This window comes from Drosophila miranda, chromosome 3 (assembly GCF_003369915.1).
Source record: "Drosophila miranda strain MSH22 chromosome 3, D.miranda_PacBio2.1, whole genome shotgun sequence".
In the NCBI taxonomy this organism is placed as follows: Eukaryota; Metazoa; Arthropoda; class Insecta; order Diptera; family Drosophilidae; genus Drosophila; species Drosophila miranda.
The window spans coordinates 15,134,670-15,148,053 of NC_046676.1; the positions used below are offsets into that span (position 1 = coordinate 15,134,670).

The 13,384-nt window shown below is 39.5% G+C and overlaps 1 protein-coding gene across 1 annotated transcript; it reads right to left on the reverse strand.

Annotated features, from left to right (window-relative positions):
* Window positions 1-915: 915 nt before the first annotated feature.
* Window positions 916-3,148, reverse strand: LOC117188189 (kinesin-like protein subito). Its single transcript, XM_033391669.1, has 4 exons — window positions 2,526-3,148; window positions 1,450-2,461; window positions 1,197-1,377; window positions 916-1,130 (listed from the first exon to the last, which is right to left on the reverse strand). The coding sequence occupies exons 1-4, from the start codon at window positions 3,043-3,045 to the stop codon at window positions 981-983; spliced, it is 1,863 nt and encodes a 620-aa protein (XP_033247560.1). The 5' UTR covers window positions 3,046-3,148; the 3' UTR covers window positions 916-980.
* Window positions 3,149-13,384: the final 10,236 nt, after the last annotated feature.

Below are 13,384 nucleotides of genomic sequence, written 5' to 3' on the forward strand. Positions count from 1 at the left end.
TAGAAGACTAGAAGAATACTATCTATATAGATCATTTAGCCATGCCCACTAAATTTTGTACGATTGATGAATCAATTCTATACATGATTGGCCTATTCGAAATACTTGCTTTTATTGGATTTCTATATAACATTGAAAATTAAATTAATAGATTGATGAAATTGACAAAAATACCATGGGAGCGCGGCGAAAACCAGTATTTCTACAGTATGACCCTCAGAAATATACCAAAATATACCGTCTCATTTTAAAAATATACCGTAAATATACTGACGAATTCAAGTTCTTTTTACATATTCCTCGATTTTGATCTTCCGTGGAATATTACTATATATTTAGCCATGCCCACATAATTTTATATGGTTACTGATTCAACTTTCTACTTGACTGGCTTATTTTAAATACTTGCTTTTATTAGATTTTGCCTAAAAAAAAGGTTTTAGTGAAAAAGGTCAAACAAAAAAAGTTTGGGCGTAATTGTTCCTATTGCTCATAGTTTTATTCCATTGATAAATACATTTTCTACAAGATTAACGAATTTTAAGTACTCCCATTTATTGTATTTTGACTAAAACAAGGTTTAAACAAAAAAAACAGTCACAATGTTGTAACGTCAATGTTGCTGGTATTTAAAGTCTTGTTGCTTGTCAGCCTATGGCCATTTGTATACACTAGTATTTGGTTTATTTTATATAAAGCTGCTTTAAAACGTAATTTAGAAAGACCATTTCTAAAAATGATATGTCTTAGTCGTTACTCATTCCTGGTCTTTGTAAGGAGACCACTACCTGCAAAATATCGTTGAAATATCTTTTAAACAGAGATTGACAACAGCCCAAGGATGACCCAAGCCCGAGGATGATTTCCATGTTTTTCACAAATAGAAAAGTTCTCAGAATACACACTACTTGAATTTATAAGTGATTTTATTTAGACTATAACAAACCCTTAAAAATACAAGATGGCAAATATAACATGTACTATTCATCATCGAGTATTTCTATGGACGCATTGGGCTCATCCTCCTTTTCGTCAATACTGTCGGATTCGCTTGAGGGAGGTTTGAGTTCCTCGATTTCATCCTTGAGATCCTCGATTTGCTCTTCGTACAGCCGCTTTTGTGCTGCCAGCTGCAATGATACGCGATTGTTTAGTGGCAATGGAAAGGCAAACCATCTTATGTAAGGCGTACAAACCTTAAACTCGAACTCCCGCTCTGCCATCAGACGTTGCTTCTCGGCCTGCTTCTCCCACTGCTTTTTGTTTCCCCGCAACAATTCTTGGTAGGTCTCCGAAATTTCCTTTTGCAGCCTCTCCTCCAGCAGCTGCTTCTTCAGTACATGGTCCAACTTCAATCGATCGATCTCTTGCCGCAGGCTGTACGGTAAAAAGTGTATTATACGATGTGTTATTATGCCGAAAAGCGATGAGCTCATTAGATTTCTATACCTGATATTATTCTCCTCAATCTCTTTGATGTATTCGTACTGGGTATTCTTTTTAGAGTTGTCAAAGAAACCAGAATATCGTGTACTATGCTGCTTTATCAAAGGCTCTTTAAAAATGATATTCTTCGCTATGGAGGCGAAGTTGAGCACGTTCAGGTTTTCCTCATAGAACTTCTCCAGCGGTGTGACAGTCACTATCATGGCCAAGCGTTCCTTTCCGAGCAGGGCTGCTTGCAACAGCATGGTAAGCTTTGAATCGCGAAATGGTATGACGTCATTGTTTGGCTTCTTCCGTGAAGTACTGGCCGCGTCCAGACACCGCCCCAAAGTCATTAGGGAGGTGTTGATGTTTGTCGCCTCCTTGAGGCGTAACCCGATGGTGACCGTGTTGTTTACACGCTCCGAGCCCGCGAGGTCGCAAAACTTGTACGAACATTGAGTGGTCATTCCCGAGCAGTTGTACTTCAACACATCCACGATGAAGACACAGTGGGATCTGCTAGAGTTCGCGTTCACCGAGGTCGAAGCGTAGGTGGAACGCTGCTGTCCCAGCCGCAGCAGCTGCAAGGCTTCCTCGCTGCTTCTTACGAACACAGTCGTCAGGCCCTTGATATATACTTGACCTTTATTGCAGGAGATCTTCATGGGCTTTCGCGGAACAGCACCAAGATTTTCTTGACGCGGCGGTATGGTCAATAGGTCATATACCAGTTCATTGTAGATCTCCACAAATGATACCCAAATCATTACCGAGACGTTCGGGTCGTCCTTTGTCTCGAAGGTGTGATCCCCCTGAATCGCCTCCTTCAGTCGCTCGTGATGCCCGCCAATATCCGGGCACAAGCTAAGCAGTTTCTTGCTTATTTGCATTTCCCGCAACGTGGTCTCGTCCTGAAGGAACTCAATGCAGCCGTTGACCAGTTTTAGTTTGGGTGAGTGGTATAAGTTTTCCATGTAGATGGTGAATATGTGCTCTAGGCCGCGGGGTATAACACCAGCAAGCACATCATCGCCTTTGTTGGAAAAAACATTATGAGGAGTTGCCCTTTGGTGCAGACAGTAAAATATCGAACATACCAAGCAATGTGTACGTTTTTCCCGAGCCTGAAGTGCCATACGTCATTATGGTAACGCATTCTTCTTCCAGAATCCTGGGACCAACACAGATGTCGTAGACATCCCGCTGCCCAACGGAGCCATCGAATATAGATGTGAATCCAAAGTGCTTTACCATTTTGTTGACATTGGTGCTGGTGTTTTCACTCTTCACGCTGGTAACCAGCACTTTTCCATCGTCTGATACCGAGTATGCTTTGGAGGCGACACCCACGGGACGCAGACGCAAAAAGACCTGTGGCCCAGTATCCCCGACACTGATATCTTCAGCACTCGGGACACTAGTTGCATAGTCTCCACCATTGGATGCGCACTCTGACTCAGAGTCTGAGCCGTCTGTGCTCTCCATGGCATCATGTATATCATCGAACAGACGCAACTTTTTCTCCGGTCTTGGTCGACAGCGCCGGTCAATGCTGGGATCTCGAGCCATGAGAAATGAGCGCTTCTCGCGCACTGGTGCTTCATACGAATCGCTCATGTTAAGGTGTGACGGTTGCCGGATTAGCGCTTTTTTTCAGACGCCTCTGGTAGGGTTGCCGCTTTTTTCAAATTTGTGTAGATGACAGCTACGACCAGTGATACGGTATCGAACGTTGTCAGTTCGTAATATTTATACCGTGATAGTTTTTGCCAAAATTTATTGATATTTTCTATCAAATATAATTCCATAAAGACTGCAAGTTCAAGGCACACAAAACTAGAAGCATTTCCCATACAAAATATAGATGAGTCAGTTCATACATCGAATATGTACCAAACGAATTTACAGCGTACGCTCCCAGGTCTTCGGTTGCTGCATTCGCGCTTTTTGAAATTTTGAAATTGATGAAATTGACCATGGGAGCGCGGCGAAAACCAGTATTTCTACAGTATGAAATATACCAAAATATACAGTCTCAGTTTAAAAATATACCGCAAATATACTGACGAATTCAAGTTCACATTACTCGCTTGGGAGCGTACGCTGTAAATTCGTTTGTATGAACTGAGATCTATTTTGTATGGGAAATGCTTCTAGTCTTGTGTGCCTTGAACTTGCAGTCTTTATGGATTTATATTTGATAGAAAATATCAATAAATTTTGGCAAAAACTATCACGGTATAAATATTACGAACTGACAACGTTCGATACCGTATCACTGGTCGTAGCTGTCATCTACACAAATTTGAAAAAAGCGGCAACCCTACCAGAGGCGTCTGAAAAAAAGCGCGAATGCAGCAACCGAAGACCTGGGAGCGTACGCTGTAAATTCGTTTGGTACATATTCGATGTATGAACTGACTCATCTATATTTTGTATGGGAAATGCTTCTAGTCTTGTGTGCCTTGAACTTGCAGTCTTTATGGAATTATATTTGATAGAAAATATCAATAAATTTTGGCAAAAACTATCACGATATAAATATTACGAACTGACAACGTTCGATACCGTATCACTGGTCGTAGCTGTCATCTACACAAATTTGAAAAAAGCGGCAACCCTACCAGAGGCGTCTGAAAAAAAGCGCGAATGCAGCAACCGAGGACCTGGGAGCGTACGCTGTAAATTCGTTTGGTACATATTCGATGTATGAACTGACTCATCTATATTTTGTATGGGAAATGCTTCTAGTCTTGTGTGCCTTGAACTTGCAGTCTTTATGGAATTATATTTGATAGAAAATACCAATAAATTTTGGCAAAAACTATCACGATATACATATTACGTTCAACGTTCGATACCGTATCACTGGTCGTAGCTGTCATCTACACAAATTTGAAAAAAGCGGCAGCCCTACCAGAGGCGTCTGAAAAAAAGCGCGAATGCAGCAACCGAGGACCTGGGAGCGTACGCTGTAAATTCGTTTGGTACATATTCGATGTATGAACTGACTCATCTATATTTTGTATGGGAAATGCTTCTAGTCTTGTGTGCCTTGAACTTGCAGTCTTTATGGAAATATATTTGATAGAAAATATCAATAAATTTTGGCAAAAACTATCACGATATAAATACTACGTTCAACGTTCGATACCGTATCACTGGTCGTAGCTGTCATCTACACAAATTTGAAAAAAGCGGCAGCCCTACCAGAGGCGTCTGAAAAAAAGCGCGAATGCAGCAACCGAAGACCTGGGAGCGTACGCTGTAAATTCGTTTGGTACATATTCGATGTATGAACTGACTCATCTATATTTTGTATGGGAAATGCTTCTAGTCTTGTGTGCCTTGAACTTGGAGTCTTTATGGAATTATATTTGATAGAAAATATCAATAAATTTTGGCAAAAACTATCACGATATAAATATTACGTTCAACGTTCGATACCGTATCACTGGTCGTAGCTGTCATCTACACAAATTTGAAAAAAGCGGCAGCCCTACCAGAGGCGTCTGAAAAAAAGCGCGAATGCAGCAACCGAAGACCTGGGAGCGTACGCTGTAAATTCGTTTGGTACATATTCGATGTATGAACTCACTCATCTATATTTTGTATGGGAAATGCTTCTAGTTTTGTGTGCCTTGAACTTGCAGTCTTTATATAATTATATTTGATGGAAAATATCAATAAATTTTGGCAAAACTATCACGATATAAATATTGCGAACTGACAACGTTCGATACCGTATCACTGGTCGTAGCTGTCATCTACACAAATTTGAAAAAAGCGGCAACCCTACCAGAGGCGTCTGAAAAAAAGCGCGAATGCAGCAACCGAAGACCTGGGAGCGTACGCTGTAAATTCGTTTGGTACATATTCGATGTATGAACTGACTCATCTTTATGTTGTATGGGAAATGCTTCTAGTCTTGTGTGCCTTGAACTTGCAGTCTTTATGGAATTATATTTGATAGAAAATATCAATAAATTTTGGCAAAAACTATCACGATATAAATATTGCGAACTGACAACGTTCGATACCGTATCACTGGTCGTAGCTGTCATCTACACAAATTTGAAAAAAGCGGCAGCCCTACCAGAGGCGTCTGAAAAAAAGCGCGAATGCAGCAACCGAAGACCTGGGAGCGTACGCTGTAAATTCGTTTGGTACATATTCGATGTATGAACTGACTCATCTATATTTTGTATGGGAAATGCTTCTAGTCTTGTGTGCCTTGAACTTGCAGTCTTTATGGAATTATATTTGATAGAAAATATCAATAAATTTTGGCAAAAACTATCACGGTATAAATATTACGAACTGACAACGTTCGATACCGTATCACTGGTCGTAGCTGTCATCTACACAAATTTGAAAAAAGCGGCAACCCTACCAGAGGCGTCTGAAAAAAAGCGCGAATGCAGCAACCGAAGACCTGGGAGCGTACGCTGTAAATTCGTTTGGTACATATTCGATGTATGAACTGACTCATCTATATTTTGTATGGGAAATGCTTCTAGTTTTGTGTGCCTTGAACTTGCAGTCTTTATGGAATTATATTTGATAGAAAATATCAATAAATTTTGGCAAAAACTATCACGATATAAATATTGCGAACTGACAACGTTCGATACCGTATCACTGGTCGTAGCTGCCATCTACACAAATTTGAAAAAAGCGGCAGCCCTACCAGAGGCGTCTGAAAAAAAGCGCGAATGCAGCAACCGAAGACCTGGGAGCGTACGCTGTAAATTCGTTTGGTACATATTCGATGTATGAACTGACTCATCTATATTTTGTATGGGAAATGCTTCTAGTTTTGTGTGCCTTGAACTTGCAGTCTTTATATAATTATATTTGACAGAAAATATCAATAAATTTTGGCAAAAACTATCACGATATAAATATAACGTTCAACGTTCGATACCGTATCACTGGTCGTAGCTGCCATCTACACAAATTTGAAAAAAGCGGCAGCCCTACCAGAGGCGTCTGAAAAAAAGCGCGAATGCAGCAACCGAGGACCTGGGAGCGTACGCTGTAAATTCGTTTGGTACATATTCGATGTATGAACTGACTCATCTATATTTTGTATGGGAAATGCTTCTAGTCTTGTGTGCCTTGAACTTGCAGTCTTTATGGAAATATATTTGATAGAAAATATCAATAAATTTTGGCAAAAACTATCACGATATAAATACTACGTTCAACGTTCGATACCGTATCACTGGTCGTAGCTGTCATCTACACAAATTTGAAAAAAGCGGCAGCCCTACCAGAGGCGTCTGAAAAAAAGCGCGAATGCAGCAACCGAAGACCTGGGAGCGTACGCTGTAAATTCGTTTGGTACATATTCGATGTATGAACTGACTCATCTATATTTTGTATGGGAAATGCTTCTAGTCTTGTGTGCCTTGAACTTGGAGTCTTTATGGAATTATATTTGATAGAAAATATCAATAAATTTTGGCAAAAACTATCACGATATAAATATTACGTTCAACGTTCGATACCGTATCACTGGTCGTAGCTGTCATCTACACAAATTTGAAAAAAGCGGCAGCCCTACCAGAGGCGTCTGAAAAAAAGCGCGAATGCAGCAACCGAGGACCTGGGAGCGTACGCTGTAAATTCGTTTGGTACATATTCGATGTATGAACTGACTCATCTATATTTTGTATGGGAAATGCTTCTAGTCTTGTGTGCCTTGAACTTGGAGTCTTTATGGAATTATATTTGATAGAAAATATCAATAAATTTTGGCAAAAACTATCACGATATAAATATTACGTTCAACGTTCGATACCGTATCACTGGTCGTAGCTGTCATCTACACAAATTTGAAAAAAGCGGCAGCCCTACCAGAGGCGTCTGAAAAAAAGCGCGAATGCAGCAACCGAAGACCTGGGAGCGTACGCTGTAAATTCGTTTGGTACATATTCGATGTATGAACTCACTCATCTATATTTTGTATGGGAAATGCTTCTAGTTTTGTGTGCCTTGAACTTGCAGTCTTTATATAATTATATTTGATGGAAAATATCAATAAATTTTGGCAAAAACTATCACGATATAAATATTGCGAACTGACAACGTTCGATACCGTATCACTGGTCGTAGCTGTCATCTACACAAATTTGAAAAAAGCGGCAACCCTACCAGAGGCGTCTGAAAAAAAGCGCGAATGCAGCAACCGAAGACCTGGGAGCGTACGCTGTAAATTCGTTTGGTACATATTCGATGTATGAACTGACTCATCTTTATGTTGTATGGGAAATGCTTCTAGTCTTGTGTGCCTTGAACTTGCAGTCTTTATGGAATTATATTTGATAGAAAATATCAATAAATTTTGGCAAAAACTATCACGATATAAATATTGCGAACTGACAACGTTCGATACCGTATCACTGGTCGTAGCTGTCATCTACACAAATTTGAAAAAAGCGGCAGCCCTACCAGAGGCGTCTGAAAAAAAGCGCGAATGCAGCAACCGAAGACCTGGGAGCGTACGCTGTAAATTCGTTTGGTACATATTCGATGTATGAACTGACTCATCTATATTTTGTATGGGAAATGCTTCTAGTCTTGTGTGCCTTGAACTTGCAGTCTTTATGGAATTATATTTGATAGAAAATATCAATAAATTTTGGCAAAAACTATCACGGTATAAATATTACGAACTGACAACGTTCGATACCGTATCACTGGTCGTAGCTGTCATCTACACAAATTTGAAAAAAGCGGCAACCCTACCAGAGGCGTCTGAAAAAAAGCGCGAATGCAGCAACCGAAGACCTGGGAGCGTACGCTGTAAATTCGTTTGGTACATATTCGATGTATGAACTGACTCATCTATATTTTGTATGGGAAATGCTTCTAGTTTTGTGTGCCTTGAACTTGCAGTCTTTATGGAATTATATTTGATAGAAAATATCAATAAATTTTGGCAAAAACTATCACGATATAAATATTGCGAACTGACAACGTTCGATACCGTATCACTGGTCGTAGCTGCCATCTACACAAATTTGAAAAAAGCGGCAGCCCTACCAGAGGCGTCTGAAAAAAAGCGCGAATGCAGCAACCGAAGACCTGGGAGCGTACGCTGTAAATTCGTTTGGTACATATTCGATGTATGAACTGACTCATCTATATTTTGTATGGGAAATGCTTCTAGTTTTGTGTGCCTTGAACTTGCAGTCTTTATATAATTATATTTGACAGAAAATATCAATAAATTTTGGCAAAAACTATCACGATATAAATATAACGTTCAACGTTCGATACCGTATCACTGGTCGTAGCTGCCATCTACACAAATTTGAAAAAAGCGGCAGCCCTACCAGAGGCGTCTGAAAAAAAGCGCGAATGCAGCAACCGAAGACCTGGGAGCGTACGCTGTAAATTCGTTTGGTACATATTCGATGTATGAACTGACTCATCTATATTTTGTATGGGAAATGCTTCTAGTCTTGTGTGCCTTGAACTTGGAGTCTTTATGGAATTATATTTGATAGAAAATATCAATAAATTTTGGCAAAAACTATCACGATATAAATATTACGTTCAACGTTCGATACCGTATCACTGGTCGTAGCTGTCATCTACACAAATTTGAAAAAAGCGGCAGCCCTACCAGAGGCGTCTGAAAATAAAGCGCGAATGCAGCAACCGAGGACCTGGGAGCGTACGCTGTAAATTCGTTTGGTACATATTCGATGTATGAACTGACTCATCTATATTTTGTATGTGAAATGCTTCTAGTCTTGTGTGCCTTGAACTTGGAGTCTTTATGGAATTATATTTGATAGAAAATATCAATAAATTTTGGCAAAAACTATCACGATATAAATATAACGTTCAACGTTCGATACCGTATCACTGGTCGTAGCTGCCATCTACACAAATTTGAAAAAAGCGGCAGCCCTACCAGAGGCGTCTGAAAAAAAGCGCGAATGCAGCAACCGAAGACCTGGGAGCGTACGCTGTAAATTCGTTTGGTACATATTCGATGTATGAACTGACTCATCTATATTTTGTATGGGAAATGCTTCTAGTTTTGTGTGCCTTGAACTTGCAGTCTTTATATAATTATATTTGACAGAAAATATCAATAAATTTTGGCAAAAACTATCACGATATAAATATAACGTTCAACGTTCGATACCGTATCACTGGTCGTAGCTGCCATCTACACAAATTTGAAAAAAGCGGCAGCCCTACCAGAGGCGTCTGAAAAAAAGCGCGAATGCAGCAACCGAAGACCTGGGAGCGTACGCTGTAAATTCGTTTGGTACATATTCGATGTATGAACTGACTCATCTATATTTTGTATGGGAAATGCTTCTAGTCTTGTGTGCCTTGAACTTGGAGTCTTTATGGAATTATATTTGATAGAAAATATCAATAAATTTTGGCAAAAACTATCACGATATAAATATTACGTTCAACGTTCGATACCGTATCACTGGTCGTAGCTGTCATCTACACAAATTTGAAAAAAGCGGCAGCCCTACCAGAGGCGTCTGAAAATAAAGCGCGAATGCAGCAACCGAGGACCTGGGAGCGTACGCTGTAAATTCGTTTGGTACATATTCGATGTATGAACTGACTCATCTATATTTTGTATGTGAAATGCTTCTAGTCTTGTGTGCCTTGAACTTGGAGTCTTTATGGAATTATATTTGATAGAAAATATCAATAAATTTTGGCAAAAACTATCACGATATAAATATAACGTTCAACGTTCGATACCGTATCACTGGTCGTAGCTGCCATCTACACAAATTTGAAAAAAGCGGCAGCCCTACCAGAGGCGTCTGAAAAAAAGCGCGAATGCAGCAACCGAAGACCTGGGAGCGTACGCTGTAAATTCGTTTGGTACATATTCGATGTATGAACTGACTCATCTATATTTTGTATGGGAAATGCTTCTAGTTTTGTGTGCCTTGAACTTGCAGTCTTTATATAATTATATTTGACAGAAAATATCAATAAATTTTTGCAAAAACTATCACGGTATAAATATTACGTTCAACGTTCGATACCGTATCACTGGTCGTAGCTGTCATCTACACAAATTTGAAAAAAGCGGCAGCCCTACCAGAGGCGTCTGAAAAAAAGCGCGAATGCAGCACCCGAGGACCTGGGAGCGTACTCTGTAAATTCGTTTGGTACATATTCGATGTATGAACTGACTCATCTATATTTTGTATGGGAAATGCTTCTAGTTTTGTGTGCCTTGAACTTGCAGTCTTTATGGAATTATATTTGATAGAAAATATCAATAAATTTTGGCAAAAACTATCACGATATAAATATAACGTTCAACGTTCGATACCGTATCACTGGTCGTAGCTGCCATCTACACAAATTTGAAAAAAGCGGCAGCCCTACCAGAGGCGTCTGAAAAAAAGCGCGAATTCAGCACCCGAGGACCTGGGAGCGTACTCTGTAAATTCGTTTGGTACATATTCGATGTATGAACTGACTCATCTATATTTTGTATGGGAAATGCTTCTAGTCTTGTGTGCCTTGAACTTGGAGTCTTTATGGAATTATATTTGATAGAAAATATCAATAAATTTTGGCAAAAACTATCACGATATAAATATAACGTTCAACGTTCGATACCGTATCACTGGTCGTAGCTGCCATCTACACAAATTTGAAAAAAGCGGCAGCCCTACCAGAGGCGTCTGAAAAAAAGCGCGAATGCAGCACCCGAGGACCTGGGAGCGTACTCTGTAAATTCGTTTGGTACATATTCGATGTATGAACTGACTCATCTATATTTTGTATGGGAAATGCTTCTAGTTTTGTGTGCCTTGAACTTGCAGTCTTTATGGAATTATATTTGATAGAAAATATCAATAAATTTTGGCAAAAACTATCACGATATAAATATAACGTTCAACGTTCGATACCGTATCACTGGTCGTAGCTGCCATCTACACAAATTTGAAAAAAGCGGCAGCCCTACCAGAGGCGTCTGAAAAAAAGCGCGAATGCAGCAACCGAAGACCTGGGAGCGTACGCTGTAAATTCGTTTGGTACATATTCGATGTATGAACTGACTCATCTATATTTTGTATGGGAAATGCTTCTAGTCTTGTGTGCCTTGAACTTGCAGTCTTTATGGAATTATATTTGATAGAAAATATCAATAAATTTTTGCAAAAACTATCACGGTATAAATATTACGAACTGACAACGTTCGATACCGTATCACTGGTCGTAGCTGTCATCTACACAAATTTGAAAAAAGCGGCAACCCTACCAGAGGCGTCTGAAAAAAAGCGCGAATGCAGCAACCGAAGACCTGGGAGCGTACGCTGTAAATTCGTTTGGTACATATTCGATGTATGAACTGACTCATCTATATTTTGTATGGGAAATGCTTCTAGTTTTGTGTGCCTTGAACTTGCAGTCTTTATATAATTATATTTGACAGAAAATATCAATAAATTTTGGCAAAAACTATCACGATATAAATATAACGTTCAACGTTCGATACCGTATCACTGGTCGTAGCTGTCATCTACACAAATTTGAAAAAAGCGGCAGCCCTACCAGAGGCGTCTGAAAAAAAGCGCGAATGCAGCACCCGAGGACCTGGGAGCGTACTCTGTAAATTCGTTTGGTACATATTCGATGTATGAACTGACTCATCTATATTTTGTATGGGAAATGCTTCTAGTTTTGTGTGCCTTGAACTTGCAGTCTTTATGGAATTATATTTGATAGAAAATATCAATAAATTTTGGCAAAAACTATCACGATATAAATATTACGTTCAACGTTCGATACCGTATCACTGGTCGTAGCTGTCATCTACACAAATTTGAAAAAAGCGGCAGCCCTACCAGAGGCGTCTGAAAAAAAGCGCGAATGCAGCAACCGAGGACCTGGGAGCGTACGCTGTAAATTCGTTTGGTACATATTCGATGTATGAACTGACTCATCTATATTTTGTATGGGAAATGCTTCTAGTCTTGTGTGCCTTGAACTTGGAGTCTTTATGGAATTATATTTGATAGAAAATATCAATAAATTTTGGCAAAAACTATCACGATATAAACATTACGTTCAACGTTCGATACCGTATCACTGGTCGTAGCTGTCATCTACACAAATTCGAAAAAAGCGGCAACCCTACCAGAGGCGTCTGAAAATAAGCGCGAATGCAGCAACCGAAGACCTGGGAGCGTACGCTGTAAATTCGTTTGGTACATATTCGATGTATGAACTCACTCATCTATATTTTGTATGGGAAATGCTTCTAGTTTTGTGTGCCTTGAACTTGCAGTCTTTATATAATTATATTTGACAGAAAATATCAATAAATTTTGGCAAAAACTAACACGATATAAATATTACGTTCAACGTTCGATACCGTATCACTGGTCGTAGCTGTCATCTACACAAATTTGAAAAAAGCGGCAACCCTACCAGAGGCGTCTGAAAATAAGCGCGAATGCAGCAACCGAAGACCTGGGAGCGTACGCTGTAAATTCGTTTGGTACATATTCGATGTATGAACTGACTCATCTATATTTTGTATGGGAAATGCTTCTAGTTTTGTGTGCCTTGAACTTGCAGTCTTTATATAATTATATTTGACAGAAAATATCAATAAATTTTGGCAAAAACTATCACGATATATATATAACGTTCAACGTTCGATACCGTATCACTGGTCGTAGCTGTCATCTACACAAATTTGAAAAAAGCGGCAGCCCTACCAGAGGCGTCTGAAAAAAAGCGCGAATGCAGCACCCGAGGACCTGGGAGCGTACTCTGTAAATTCGTTTGGTACATATTCGATGTATGAACTGACTCATCTATATTTTGTATGGGAAATGCTTCTAGTTTTGTGTGCCTTGAACTTGCAGTCTTTATGGAATTATATTTGATAGAAAATATCAATAAATTTTGGCAAAAACTATCACGATAT